Source organism: Euphorbia lathyris, chromosome 1 (genome assembly GCF_963576675.1).
Source record: "Euphorbia lathyris chromosome 1, ddEupLath1.1, whole genome shotgun sequence".
NCBI classification, from domain to species: Eukaryota; Viridiplantae; Streptophyta; class Magnoliopsida; order Malpighiales; family Euphorbiaceae; genus Euphorbia; species Euphorbia lathyris.
The window spans coordinates 95,772,560-95,788,192 of NC_088910.1; the positions used below are offsets into that span (position 1 = coordinate 95,772,560).

Below are 15,633 nucleotides of genomic sequence, written 5' to 3' on the forward strand. Positions count from 1 at the left end.
CAGATACAGGCCCCTCCGAACTACAATGACCAGAGTTGTTTCGGCCTCTCTATTTCCATAAAATTTGAGACTGTGGTGGTTCCAAGAATTTTTGATGGAGTGCTAAAAATTTCTAATCCAAATTTCTATTTTTTTTTATCTAAATCTAAAATTCTAGTTTTTTTTGGCCAATTAGAAAATTTCTAATCTTTGGCCCAATTATTTTTATTAACATAATTTTTTTACATGTACAGAATCATAAACATAATGTAGCTAAATAATGGAATACGAAATCAATTTCAATAAACTAAAAATGACATTTTACTTGTAAATCAAATGAACTCAGAAAAGATAAACTTTTAATAGGAAGATCATCTTATAATTTAGTAAAATACCAAATCCCAAAATCACTCATTAACAGTTAAACTTTGGCCTGCATAGCAGCTTCATCCTTCATCTCCTTCATAAAGCTCCTGCAATTAATTAGGGGGGAAAAATTGTGAACACCCAAATTAGGTTTTATAACCACATCAAAACCCTTATAAGGGTTTTATGTTAATTCGATCAGAAGGTGATGTGAAATGAATAGAAAAACTAATGATTGGATTGCAGAAATCACTGGTACATTGTTGGCCGAATGATTTAGATTCTACCCAGTTTATAAACGGGAGAAAGATGAATGATTTGGATTCTTCTAGTTTATAAATAGGAGAAACGATGAAGGTATAGGGTAGATGGAGGGTTTCTGAAATTAAATTAAATAAAGGGATAAGGTACCAAAATAGGCTTAAGGTTTTTAGAAAAGTACCAATTTAGGCTCAACGTTCAAAATAACACCAATATAAACTTAATTTTTACAATATAATATCAATTTAGGCTTAACGTTTATAATATAGCATTAATTTAGACCTCACGTACAAAATAGCACTAGTATAGGCTTAACGTTTACAAAATAATACAAATTCAAGCTTAACGTTTACAAAATATATCCAACTAAGCTAAATGTCACAATTAAATTAACCATATTATGTTATTTTCCTATTAACTTTAGGCAAAAAGCATCATGAGGTCCCTGATCTTTCATTGTTTGGTGCATTAAGCCCTCGATCTTTTATTTAGACACATTAAGCCCCTGATCTTTCATCATTTGGTGCATTAAGCCCTCGATCTTTCATTTAGACACATTGAGCCCTTGATCTTTCATATATGGGTGTATTAGGCCCTTCCGTAAATCAATTAATATATAGGTTTATTAAGGGCATGTTTGGTTAGGTTTATATAACTGCAGCGTTTCGCATTTTCTTTGGACACTGCAACATTTTGGAGCTTTTCACGAAAAGTTTTTTTCATGAACAGTTGTTTGTAGTTACTTGTTATTGATAAAATTACTCTTCTTATTTCCACAAAATGTGCTTCAATTTTAACATTATTTTTATTTTTACAACATAATTATCGAAAAAAAGGTTTTATTGTGTTTAATAATTTTTTTATTTTTTATTTAAATTATTTTTATTAATTTGTATAATATATTTTTTATTTTAGAATTTGTTTTTTTTATAAGTAGAATTTGTTATTTTTAGAACATCATTTATTGTCACACCAAACATGCCCTTAATAAACCTATATATTAATTGATTTATGGAAGGACCTAATACACCCATATATGAAAGATCAAGGGTTCAATGTGTCTAAATGAAAGATCGAGGGCTTAATGCACCAAATGGTGAAAGATCGGGGGCTCAATGTGTCTAAATAAAAGATCGAGGGCTTAATGCACCAAACAATGAAAGATCAGGGGCCCCAGGATGCTTTTTGCCTTAACTTTATATGCTATCTTTTTATTTAGTTCTATATTTTTATTTATTACAATACAATTAATTAGTATTCTTGTCCATTAAAATCTTATATTTATTTTTTATCAATGATTCCATGACTCCTACCTTTCATTGCTCATGTAATATATGCAAACTAAAAGTAATTGAATATTCATAATATTTCGAACACTAGTGTTCGAAATATTATGAATAGTCAATGACATATATCAATATTGTTTTAACTAGTGTCGAAATATTCAATTACTTTTAGTTTGCATATATTACATGAGTCGTGAAATTTAGGAGTCCTGGAATCATTGATGAAAAACAAATATAAGGTTTAATGGACAAGAATAATAATTAATTGTATTATAATAAATAAGAAAATAGAACTAAAAATAAAAAGATAACATATAAAAGTTAATAGGAAATAAATATAATATGGTTAATTTAATTGTGACGTTTAGCTTAAATTGGATATATTTTGTAAACGTTAAGCTTAAATTTGTATTATTTTGTAAACGTTAAGCCTGTATTGGTGCTATTTTGTACGTGAGACCTAAATTGATACTATATTGTAAACGTTAAGCCTAAATTGATACTATGTTGTAAACGTTAAGCCTATATTGATGCTATTTTAAACGTTGGATCTAAATTGGTACTTCTTCAAAAACCTTAGACCTATTTTAGTACCTTATCCCTTAAATAAAACATATTGAACCAACAGAGGAAGATGGAGGGTCGTTTTATTCGGGATGAGCTAATAGATTTGGGGAAAAAAAAGCAATTATTTACGTGCTCCCACGTCAGCAAAAACCTTCTTAAAACAACTTTTTATTTTTCTCTCAGCTTCCATAATTATATATAGTATAGATTGGAGTTATTTCAAGAGTGCCTTTAATTTATTTATTTTTGTTTTATTAGAAAGACCAGCTTATATTAAGAATATGCATTCTTACACAAAATATTCTCTAATTAATTTAGAATAATAAAAAAAACAAAGGTTAAGAAAATAAAAAATAATGATTAGCAAATTTTATAAAATTTGAATCATCACCTCTTCCATTAAAACATTCATCTTAAACTAATTCAACTATTTTAAAAGATTGTAATAAAACTATTTTAAAAGATTGTAATAATACTAAAAATATATCAATATAAACTAATATTAAAAAAAAAAAACTATCATGAAGCCACACCATCCATACTTAAAGGTAGAGTCAACAGCCAGGAAGATCTAGCTCCCACGCCTAAGCTAGCTCCGCATGTTACACTCCTTCCGGTATATTATTTGTCATATTTGATCAAATCACAAATCACGCATATTAAGAAAATGATTGATTTACATTAAATTTATAGTAGATAGATTAAAATACCATTTACCACTCTTTATTAATGTTCACAATTTTCCATAATATTCATTAAATTACACCACTCATTATGCCTTGAAAAAATAAAATGACAAAAAGAGTAATTATTGCGAAACTCATTAATGGGGTAAAATAGAAAAAATTTACATAGAAAAGCTAAAGTGATAAATAATATGAAATAAGACAAATCTTCTCTCTCTAACAATTATTATAAATCAGAGGAAGTATATGAAATCGTAACTGAAATTAGACTTTTATTTAGAGTTTTAAGGTTTCAACACTACAAGAAAAAGAGGTTTTAATGATAGGAAATACCATCACTAAAAGTCTAATTCCACTCATTAAAGGTTTTTAATGAGCGGAATATTCCCCTTGAGGAAGCCCTTCTTACTAAAAGTATTAGTGAGCGGAATAATTCCACTCATTAATAACTTTCAATGAGTGGACATTTACCCTTACTAAAAATATATATAATGAGTAAGAAATACACTCATTAATTTTTTTTATAATAATATAATATACACTCATTATAAATATTTATAATGATTAAAAATCCTCTCAGTGATGATATTGCTTATATGGATTTAATTTTCAATAATAAAATAATTAAAAATTTGGATTGAAGCAAGATATGATAGGCATCAAATAGTAATTAGTATTAAAAACTTTCGCGCAAAATAAGCTAATGTGGCTTGTAAAATATAAACCATAACAACCAGAGGGAAAAACAAAACTAAAATTAAGTTCATGAAATTTCGAGTCATCAACAACTAGAGTTATTTACATATTGCCAAAGAACAACACTACTAAGTTCATCCAAGAGCTTGTAAAAAGGAAACATTAATGGCAGGCATATTTGGTACGTGTCAAGCATGGCAAAAACACTCACATTCTCAAAGCTTTGCTCGTGCCTGGAATGTCACCGAGCAAACAATGAATTCTCACTTTAGTTGAACTGTTATGAGACATCAATTTTAAAATAGTTTCCACTTGATGTGTTGCGTAAGCTGAGCGTGATCTATGTCGGAACCTTCTCTCGGTGCTGTGATCAGTTGATTTGCATTCCTTTGGTCACAGAGTGGCTTCGTTTGCCTGTCGGTGTTGTGGTAGTGCTTGATAAAGAGGATGCCTCTGTTTATAGATGGGATCTGATATACATTAATTAAACATAATTAAGAAAAACTAATCAAACAATTAGAATAAATTAACTCAATTTCAATGGTAAACAATTTACTAGTCCCTAACTTTTTATTGATTAACTAATGCCCGTATTAGGAAATTATATTGTAAAGTCTCCATGAAAGAGTGAATCAAATTCAATAGTGGATGGACATAAGTGAATGCTGCAAAGAAAACACACAGCAACATCAATGATGAATTGATGGCAATTAAAAAACGTGTCAACTTTCAGGACCTATTAGGATGCAAATTTGATATGATACAACAAATTAATATTCACTAGGATTAGGATATGATCTAACCTACTAACCGAATATGTTGAAGTAAAGGGATACTAACACTTGATACAAAGAGAACCTATTTGCAACTTCTAATCAACATAAGAAAGATGCTACAAAACAACAACGTTAAGAGATATATTCATATAATTTTGAATAATAAGTTTAATACATATCTAGTGACTCAAGCACTCTGCCAACTTGAATATGCAAGAGAGTAAGTCTCTGCTCTAGGTAAAGATTTGAGCGCCAAATTGATGGGCTGCCATATCGTGATCCCTCTGTTCGCATCTATTCTACTTTACAGAAATTTTAAGGTAACTATGTCTTTTTATACATAAAACGTGTGGTAGCAGGGGAAACAATATAATACAACTGAAAAGTTGCATAAGAGGTTATAGCAAGTGAATAGCTAAATACAGAGCCTAATTGATGCAAGTAAATTATCTTTTATATCATAATTTAAGAATCAGTAGGAATGTATCTAAGGAGGCACCAAAAGCATTTCAAACAATTTCCAATTATACAAAAACTACATCTTCATGAAAAGTATTGGCATTTACAGCACCCAAATGCTGATCATACTCCTGAGTAATCTGCCCTGTATTCATATCCCACAGCACAAACACAGTTACTTTAATGGTATTTACAGCACCCAAAAGTAATGGTATTTTACCAAATTAACTCCGGATAACAACCAGTTATAAAGGTAGCAAAGACAGTTACTTCAATTCTAAGCCATTTGGTCCATGCACTTTTGGCACATTTAATCAATTCTACTATAACTTTTTGTGAAATTTGGCCGATTGAAACGATTCGGTTAGCAGTACACTATATGCACTATAACACAATTAGGAGGCATGGCTTTCTTTAAGCGCATAAATAATAAAGGAACTATCTGTCAATGGTCCAATTTTGAACCAAAAATGTCAAATTTTCGAGAAGTACAAGGGGTGAAAATACACATGCACCAATATTAAGAAGCTAACCAATTAATGCACTCCATCATTATTCACTTAGACTACCATAATAATTCAAAAAATTGATCAGAAATCCAAGATGAAGAAGGACAAACCATTTCCTATGGCACAAGCATCCCAGCCAACTCCTCTAACTTTTTTAACATTGCTCATGGCAGTCCTTCTGTTACCAGCACACTGTAAAGCTTATAGGCGAAATGAAATGAGTTAATACTACACTAATGTTAGAAGCAACATCATTGTACGACAGGAATAGGAGCCAGAAATTCTATCTGATCAAAAGAAAAAATATAGGAACTTAATTTGTATGCAAAAATATACCTGCAAGGTGGCAGTAACATTATATTTTGGAAGCTTCCTGTTAATGAAAGATCATAATATAATGAAAGATCATAATATAAATTCTTTGTGCAAAAACAATAAAGCTTCCTACATAATGTACCCACAACTCACAAGATATCTCTCAAAAACAGCTCTCTAGAGTGCTCTATCAGGCCACCAACAGTGACCGAATATCAGCTTAGACAGGCAGGCAGCAGAATCAATTAGAATGAAAATTGTCAATATGAAATAGAAAAGTAAAATCAATTAGAATGAAAATTGCCTATATGAAATAGAAAAGTAGATGTAGAGTGAAGATAAAACTTCTGTATGTCCTCAATTGTATATAGGGATAGGCCCATGGTTTCTCTTGTAGAAAAAATCAATTGGCGTCACATATGAGGTAACCAAGTCTAAACGTAGTGGTTCAACATTAAAAGGTTCCTGCACGAGACTCAAGCAAAAAAGTATATCAATCGGTAATACAGGAAGCTCTATAACTGAAAAGTTGCAGTTTTCACTGATAATCAAAGCAATGCATGGAAACTGCAGAGAAAGTAAAATAAAATAGATAGTCACTTCAATTGCCAACAAAAAGTTTTCTTCACCATCCAAGTGAAAGAATAATCAAGGAAACTCGGGGGAAAAGAATCAGTGAATTAACAAACACCTTCAAACATTATCCAAGTATCATAAGGAATCATCATAAAGAAAAGAACAAGAAAGAGGCGCTGGCATATAAGTGAATAATCATAAGGAATCATTAATAGAAATATAGGTAATTAGGAAAAGAAGCAGGCCTTGGCATTTATTTTGAGGGAAGGATGTCGCGGTGGTTCCCGGGCATAATCAGATGGCCCATGAATTCCTGACATTCTGAAAGGAGGATTCTGAAGAGTATGCAGAGGTGGGAGTAAAAGAAAAAGGAAGAAAGTGAAAGAGTTACAACACAGAAAAGAAAAGAAGCAAAATCACAGAGAATGAACTCCAAAAAATCAACACTTCCCAACGAAACTTAGACAACGAAGGACGAGAGACCCAAACCAAAAAGGCAAATCATGAAACAGAAGGAATCTAACTTCCACAATAACCCAAAGAAGATAAAACTTGTGGCATGCCTTTTAACAATAGAATAACATGTCAAGTGTCTATCTAGAGAATTAGTTGAGAGCAGAGCAAGTGAAACACAAAAAACATGAATCAAATCAACCATGAATTTAACAACGAACGTGTTGTGCTTTAAATAGAAAACACAAAAATCATGAACTTAATGATGAAACACAATAACACAGTAGTAAGAGTGTTAGGTTTACTAACCTTAGAACAGATTTAGAGTGGGAAAGATAGAAATAGAGATTAGAGGGAAGAGAATTTGTAGGAAGAAGACAATTCATATATTTGTTCATTCATGATAAGCATAACCTTGTACCTGACCTTAAATAGCAGCTTTAATGCTGCTGGGGTCATTAGGTAGTACCATTACAGCCAGGAATCTACAGCTGGCATAACAAACTTAGCTACAGTCCAAAAGGACTACATTTTAGGGAAAATAATGCAAATGACCTAACAGCTATAAAGGAATGACATTTCAGCAAATAAATAACAAACTAACAGATAACTAACTGATTGCCAATTATTCAAATCAGTCCCTCAACTCTTATTCCTTCTAGCGTATGTGATAATACCACCCCCTTTAGCGCATTCTTGTCCCCAAGAATGATAAAACTCCGGAAATTGATGGCGAATTGTGGAGTCAAGTTCCCAAGTTGCATCAATGGCAGACATGCCAGTCCATCGGATAAGTAGCTGCTGAGTTGGTTGATCATCCACTAAAACTGTCCTAGTATTAAGAACCTTGTGAGGAGTAATAACCCATTCACCATCCAAGAGAGGAGGAAGAGTAGACAAGGCTGTAGCAGAAGGCTTAAGTTGCTTCTTGAGAAGGGACACATGAAAGACAGGGTGAATTCTGCAAGTAGAGGGCAACTGCAGTTTATAGGCAACCTTGCCAATGCGTTCTAATATAACAAAAGGGCCATAGTAACGAGCAGAAAACTTGAGAAATGGCCTGGAGGCAACTGTTGTTTGCCGATATGGTTGTAACTTCAAGAAAACTGTATCTCCCACCTTAAATTCCATGTCTGACCTTTTCTTATCCGCATACTGCTTCATTCGGTTCTGAGATTTTGCCAAGCAATCTCTTAAGAGCTTACTCATAGTCTCCCTCTGAGTTAAAAGGTCTTCTACAGCTGCAACTGAGGATGTAGCGATAGGTAAGATGGGAAGTTGGGGACTGACACCATAGAGGGCCTGGAAGGGGCTCATTTTAATAGAGCTGTGGTAGGTTGTATTATACCAAAATTCAGCCAGGCTGAGCCAGGAGGCCCATTTCTTCGGAGTGAGGAAGCACATGCACCTTAAGTAGCTTTCGAGGCATTGGTTCAGCCTTTCAGACTGGCCATCAGTCTGTGGGTGATAGGCACTTGAAAAATGCAAGTTGGTACCCAATAACTTCATTAGCTCCCTCCAAAAGTGTCCTGTAAAAATTCTGTCCCGATCAGAGACAATAGAATGAGGAAGCCCATGAAGCTTAAAGATGTTGTCAAGAAACACCTTGGCCACAGTAGAGGCAGTGAAGGGATGGGACAAGGGTATAAAGTGGCCACCTTTTGAGAACCTGTCAACCACTACTAAGATGGTGTCAAACCCTTTTGAACAAGGGAGCTTTTCTATTAAATCCATGGCAATGTCTTGCCATGCCCCCTTTGGAATGGGAAGAGGCTGCAGAAGTCCAAGGTAAGCTATGTGCTCAATCTTGCAACGTTGACAAGCATCACAAGCAGCTACCCATTTGATAACATCATTATGCAATTTGGGCCAATAAAATCCTTGTTGTACCCTAGCAAGTGTGCCCTTGATGCCTGAGTGCCCCCCAAATGAAGAATTATGGCAAGCAGCAATTACCTTTTGCCTTAGGTCTGTATTAGCCCCCACATAGATCCTCTGCTTGTATTTAATCAACCCATTGAGTAGTGTGTAGTTTGGAAGTTGCTGAGGTAAATCAGAGTGGCTGCAAAATCATTCTGATAAGAATTCTGCACTTCTTCTAACCATGTAGGTAAAACCTTGGAGATTGCCATAAGTTGGGTACCTTGTTCCTCATGTTGCCTTGATAAAGCATCAACAACTTTGTTCTCAATGCCTTTCTTATACTGAATTGAATACTTTAAGCCTAGGAGCTTAGAGACCCCTTTGTGTTGTAAGTAAGTGTGAAGTTTCTGATCTAAGAGACGTTTAATGCTCTCATGATCAGTTTTGATGATGAAATGAGAGTGCTCGAGGTAGTGTCGCCAAGTAGAACAGGCATGTAAGATGGCTAAGAATTCCCTTTCATAGGCAGATAAATTTTGGTTTCTAGGACTCAGTGATTTAGAGAGATAGCAAATTGGTCTCCCTTGCTGCATCAAAACTGCTCCAATTCCAGTTCTACTAGCATCACATTCCAACACAAAAGGAAATGAGAAGTCTGGTAGTGCCAACACAAGTGCTTGAGACATTATTGCTTTGAGATCAAGAAATGCCTGAGCATGAGTCCAATTGAACTGGTCTTTCTTAAGGAGGTCAGTGAGAGGTTTACTGAGGCTGCCATATCCTTTGATGAATCGTCTGTAGTAACCAGTGAGACCTAGGAAGCCCCTCAATCCTTTGAGACTAGTCGGAATAGGCCACTCTAGCATTGCAGAGACCTTAGCAGGGTCTGTTGCCACTCCTTCCCCAGATATGATATGTCCCAAATAAGTGACTGAGGTAACAGCAATGTCACATTTGGAGGCCTTTGCAAATAGTTGATGTTGTTCCAACAACTGAAAAACTAAATGCAGATGCTCCATGTGTTCTTCATTAGTGGGGCTATAAACAAGAATGTCATCAAAAAACACTAGAACGAATTTTCGTAGGGAAGGCTGGAAAATCGTATTCATGAGAGACTGAAAAGTAGCTGGGGCATTAGTCAAGCCAAAAGGCATGACTAAAAATTCATAATGCCCTGAATGGGTACAAAATGCAGTTTTTTGCACATCACAGGCCTTCATTCTAATTTGATGATACCCTGACCGAAGATCAATCTTAGTAAACACCCCTGCTCCTTTTAATTCATCAATCGGTTCTTGTATAACAGGTATAGGGAACTTGTTCTTGATAGTGACCTTATTTAATTCCCTATAATCAACACAAAATCGCCAGGTGCACTCCTTCTTTTTAACTAACAGCACTGGGGAGGCATATGGGCTTTGGCTTGGTTGAATGACACCTGTGGCCAACATCTCCCCAACAAGTTTCTCAATCTCATTCTTTTGATGACGAGAATATCGATAAGGCCTGACATTGATAGGGTCAGTAGAGTTTTTTAATGTGATGGCATGGTCATGGGTTCTTTTAGGTGGCAAGGCTGATGGTGTTTGGAAGAGGTGTTGATATTTGGAAATCAGGGGTATGAATTGTGGAGGAGAGCTAGGCAGTTCTGTTGGTAAGGATTCAATAGTGTTTACTTGGGTAGTGTGCTGAGAGTCAATCTCCCTAACAAACATGATAAACAAACTAGAGGATATTCCCTTCCACCCCTTAGCAACTAGTTTATTAACAGATTTAAGAGACATTAGCTTTAGGGTGCTCTTTTCTGAAATTCCCTTAAGCTCAATCTGCTTGTTATCTTTCATAAGAAGCAGCTTGTATTCATCAAAATCAAATGTTATAGGAGAGTATTTTCTCATCCAATCAACACCCAAAATCATGTCATAATCACCCAAATCTAATATTCTGAGGTTAAAAGAGAACCTGTTGTGATTCATGGTCCATTGGCAGCTATTGCATTTTTGGTGCACCATCAATTGCCTCCCATCTGCTACTGGCACAGCTGCAGGTGCAACCTTCATCAATGGCAGCTTAGCCTCTTTTGCTAACTTCTGGTCCAAAAAGCTGTGAGTGCTGCCACTATCAATCAACACCATGATTGGTTTCTGCTGCAAGGTGCCCTTCAACTTCAAGGTGCCATTCGAAATGCCCCCATCTAAAGCATTTATAGACAAGGTTATTTGCTCTTGGTCCTCTATCTCTTTCCCTGCTTCTGATTTCTCCAGAGAGTCACCCTCCATCTCTTCCTCAGGTATATCCTCTGCATTTATGGCATTCAATTTCTTCAAGGTGCACTGGTGGCCAGGGAAGTACTTTTCCCCACACTTGTAACAGGCTTCTGGAGTTCGTTTTAGAGTGGTGGTGCTTGGTGGAAGTTTGGGATCTGGTGGCTTAGATGAGGAAGGGTTCAGGCTTGATGGTTGAGGTGTATATTTAGTGTTTGAAGGGTTATTAGGTAACCAGGGTTTAGGGGTGAGGGGTGATCGAAATTTTGGTTTTGGTTTAAAAGCATCCATAAGATCCTTGAGATGGGTTTCTTGGTATTTAGCAAGTTTAATGGCTGTATAGAGGCAAGTAGGTTCTGACTTTCTTACAGATGACCGAATTTCAGGTTTCAATCCTGTTATGAAACTAGAAACATAGTAGGATTCAGTGATGGTAGGATGTACCTTCTCCATCTTAAGTTTGATCATTTCAAATTGATCTTGGTAGGCAGCTACATTAGTTTCTTGCCTGAGTTGCTCAATCTGCTGCACTATGTCATCAACCTCAGTCTCCCTGAACCTCTTTTCTACTTCTTCAATAAAACCATCCCATGAAACTAATGGATTGGTGGGAATCCAATTTTTGTACCAACGTTCAGCCTTGCCTTGTAAATACAAGCCTGCAAGCTCCACCTTCTTCTCCTGAGCTACTTTAAATAGCTGAAAATATTTGTGACACTTGCTGATCCACAGATCTACATCTGTGCCATCAAAAGAAGGCAAGTCACATTTTGGCAGCAACTTGTTGAAATAGGGTGCCTTGCTGGTAGTTGCAGGGTCACCATTAACTGATCCTGGTGGCCCACTGCCTAGGATTCCCCTCTCCTGGTGATCCCCATAGGTAGCAGGGTTTCTGTTGACCTGGTAGGTTTGAGGGGTGATGACTTGTGAAGATGATATTCCTTGGCTGGGTGTATGGAGTGAACCAGGGTTTGTTGGTTGGGAGTTAGATAACTTGGCCAAGATCTGGCGCATTTTATCCTCCAAAGACTCTTGAGAGTCCATTTGAATCTTACGAAGTTGGTTTTGCTCTAAACGTAAGTTAATGAGTTGATTTTGTTGAGCCGTCTGGATGTCTGTAAGCTGGGCTTGCGTTTTCTCTGCCTTTTCAGCAGCTGCCTCAAATCTGTTGTTAAAATGCTCTGTGAGCTTTTGAAGTTGTTGTTCAAGAGCTTCCATGGCTGCCTGAGCTTTTCTGGCTGCTGCTCGAGTTCGTCTTTTGACGGAGTTACTGACCATAAACGGTGGCCGGAGGATAGAATGTCTCTGATACCAATGTTAGGTTTACTAACCTTAGAACAGATTTAGAGTGGGAAAGATAGAAATAGAGATTAGAGGGAAGAGAATTTGTAGGAAGAAGGCAATTCATATATTTGTTCATTCATGATAAGCATAATCTTGTACCTGACCTTAAATAGCAGCTTTAATGCTGCTGAGGTCATTAGGTAGTACCATTACAGCCAGGAATCTACAACTGGCATAACAAACTTAGCTACAGTCCAAAAGGACTATTTTAGGGAAAACAATGCAAATGACCTAACAGCTATAAAGGAATAACATTTCAGCAAATAAATAACAAACTAACAGATAACTAACTGATTGCCAATTATTCAAATCAGTCCCTCAACTCTTATTCCTTCTAGAGTATGTGATAAAGAGTTAACATTTAAGCTAAGAAAAATCTCAACGCATGTACTCACTTTTGCTATTTACCAATTATAAGTCAAATATACCTTGAATTTTCTTAAGAAAAGTCTAACCAACAGAATTAATAATTATTCTTAGATTTTTTGGCTTACACAGCTTACTCATCTCAATTGAATGAGGGTATTCCCCACCAAACAGGGTAAATCCCGGTTTCGATATAGAGATAGAGGCCAAGAAAGAGGGGTTTCATCATTATAAATTTAATTAGCAGGTCCAGGGTAAGAAAGAGCATTTCCATCATTTTAAAATTTAATCATTGGTAATTGCAAACATTGAGTTGTCCACAATAATCAAACCAAAATTACAATCATCAACAAAAAATTCAACTGAAATTCAATTCAACAGAAATCACAATCATCAGCAACACAATACATCAGATGCCTCTTCCAAAGGAACCCTAACCAAGTAGACCAAGATTGGAAAAACAATAACACAAATATGGATGAACAGAAATCGTGATCTCAGAAATCACAACCGAAGTTTTAAAAATCTTAAACTCACAAATCACAACAGAAGTTATAGAGCTATAAATAAATTAGTGGAGAGGGAGACTAACAGACGCACGATGGCTGGTGACCGACGTTGGACGAAGGGATGGAAATTACTTGAACCCGCAGCTTACGCCTTGACAAAGCCCTGCCCTTACCGATTGAACTACAATCCCGGGGAATGAGAGGTCGACCAGTTCTAAGCTTGATTGAACTCGGCATAATGAGTTAGGGTTCACAAGAGAGAAAGATAATGGGTTTCTGAGCTAGAGTACGGAAAGGAAACCATGGGATTAAGGGTTGTTGTTCATTTTAGTTAATCGATGTGATGGGGAGTGTTTGTACTGTTAAAATTTTGGTTTGAATTTTTGGGGGCAATCCCAAATTTTTGGGGGGAGGGTATATGAGCCAAAGCCAAAATAACAGATGATCGAATTTTTTAGGGGTTAAAATTAATGAGTGGACTTTTAATAAAATTTGAGAAAAAAATTATTTTCGTAGGTACAGTAAAACCTCTATAAATGCATATCGTTGGGATCGGAAAAAAATATATTCATTAAGCGAGATTATTTATTTATCGATAAATGAATAAATTATTCATTTATCGATAAATTAATAAATTATTCATTTATCGATAAATATTCATTAGATATGTAATTATCTTGTTTAGGAAATATATTATTTGATTGATTTGTAATAATCATATTAGCATAATTACAAATCAATCAAATAATTATAGGCATAATTATAGGCACAATTATAGGTCTTGTTTTTTTGTAAATTCTTGGGTATTTTTATTGATCAATATATATATTTTTGTATATAATTTAATAATTATTACTTTATACTTTCATTGGGCCCTTAAGGATTTAAATATTTTTTATTACTTAATGCATTTAGCGAGGTTATTACTTTAGTCCATTGGCCCAAGTCGGGACCGGAACAATTTATTATATAATCGAGGTTTAACTGTAATAATAGAATTGCATAATGAACACTCATTAAATGTATTAACTATGGCCCTGTTTGGTAAAGAGCGTTTTGAGATAAAAATAGCGTTTTTGACCAACTTTAGCGGTTTGACCACTGAAACCGCTGATTAGAGTGTTTGGTGGAGAGAGGTTTGGAAGAGCGTTTTGGGATGAAAACGCTAATTTTGAAAAAGCTCATTTTAGGAGCTTTTTCAATTAGCGTTTTGGGATATTAAATTTTGAAAACGCTAATGTAATCAGCTAACAGCTAATGTAATCAGCTAACAGCTAATTCCCAAACATGGCCTATATGTTTTTAATGAGCAGTTTTTTAACACTCATTAAATTTTAGTCATTAAAACCTCTTTTTTTGGTAATGAAATTTTATATTTATGCAGTAATAAGTACGAAACAATAAAAAAAAATAAGTATAAAACATGGTTAATATAGCGTTATTTAATTTATATGCGTTTGAAATTTATATTTTTTTTTACAGTTTAAAATAAGGTTTTATAATTTTTCTATATACATATAGATGTTTTTAAACGGTTAAAAAAGTAATACATAGCGCTTTATTAATTAAGTATTATTCGCTTTGCTCGGGCCGAGTCTTTAGTGAAGGAATGGACTTTAATGGCAAGCATTGTTGATGGCGTTAAGTAAGTTGATGTCTCGCTGGTGAAATGACAACCCCCTCTGACTAAGAAATTTAAAATGATTGTTGATGCTTCATTCGTCAAGATGGAGAAGTCTATGGTGGTGGAGCGATAATCCAAGATGAGAAAAGCATGTTATGTTGGCTCTTGGGGCAACATCCTTGAGGGAATGTTTTCAAATGAATTAATTCTCTAAAAAAAATTATTAATTAAAATTAAACTAAATATGAAGTAATATCAAATTATAAAATTTAAAAAGGCATTCCTTACCCTTTTAAAGATCTGGGACGAGATGATAAACTTGTGCCATTTATATATACATTTTTTTTAATAACAAAGGATAAAGTATAAATTTAGTTTATGGTTATTAGAAGAGAGCGAGCATCACAAAAATAGTACAATTTTAAGTCAAACGTTTATCAGTTGGTGTAGTTTCAAGCATAATTAATGAAAATGATATTTTTTACATATAATTTCATGTTATATCCTCGCTCCAACCTCTACCTTTATGGTCACTCAACATTTTATATCAATGAAAAAAATAATTTTTTTATCAACTAGGCTGGAAATTATACCAAGTCGTAAACATTATATTTAAAAATATAATGTTTTCTATATATAAGCTAAATTCACTTTTTTTTTTTGTTTTTTTTTTTAAATGTTAAATTTATACCATAAGACTTAAAAAATAAATAATACTTTTGGTTAGGTTAAAA

At 34.5% G+C, this 15,633-nt stretch overlaps 1 protein-coding gene across 3 annotated transcripts; it reads right to left on the minus strand.

Annotated features, from left to right (window-relative positions):
* Positions 1 to 3,884: 3,884 nt before the first annotated feature.
* LOC136207766 (uncharacterized) lies at positions 3,885 to 13,692 on the minus strand. Of its 3 annotated transcripts, XM_065998769.1 has the most exons (5): positions 13,359 to 13,690; positions 10,755 to 12,361; positions 5,922 to 5,958; positions 5,696 to 5,777; positions 3,885 to 4,311 (listed from the first exon to the last, which is right to left on the minus strand). In XM_065998769.1, exons 2-5 carry the CDS (start codon positions 12,332 to 12,334, stop codon positions 4,235 to 4,237), a joined length of 1,776 nt encoding a protein of 591 aa, XP_065854841.1. In that variant the 5' UTR covers positions 12,335 to 12,361; positions 13,359 to 13,690; the 3' UTR covers positions 3,885 to 4,234. The 3 variants fall into 3 exon arrangements, 2 of the variants coding, with proteins under 2 accessions (XP_065854841.1, XP_065854839.1); XR_010676917.1 differs by having other exon boundaries at positions 5,696 to 5,785; positions 10,755 to 13,692; XM_065998767.1 differs by having other exon boundaries at positions 10,755 to 13,690.
* Positions 13,693 to 15,633: the final 1,941 nt, after the last annotated feature.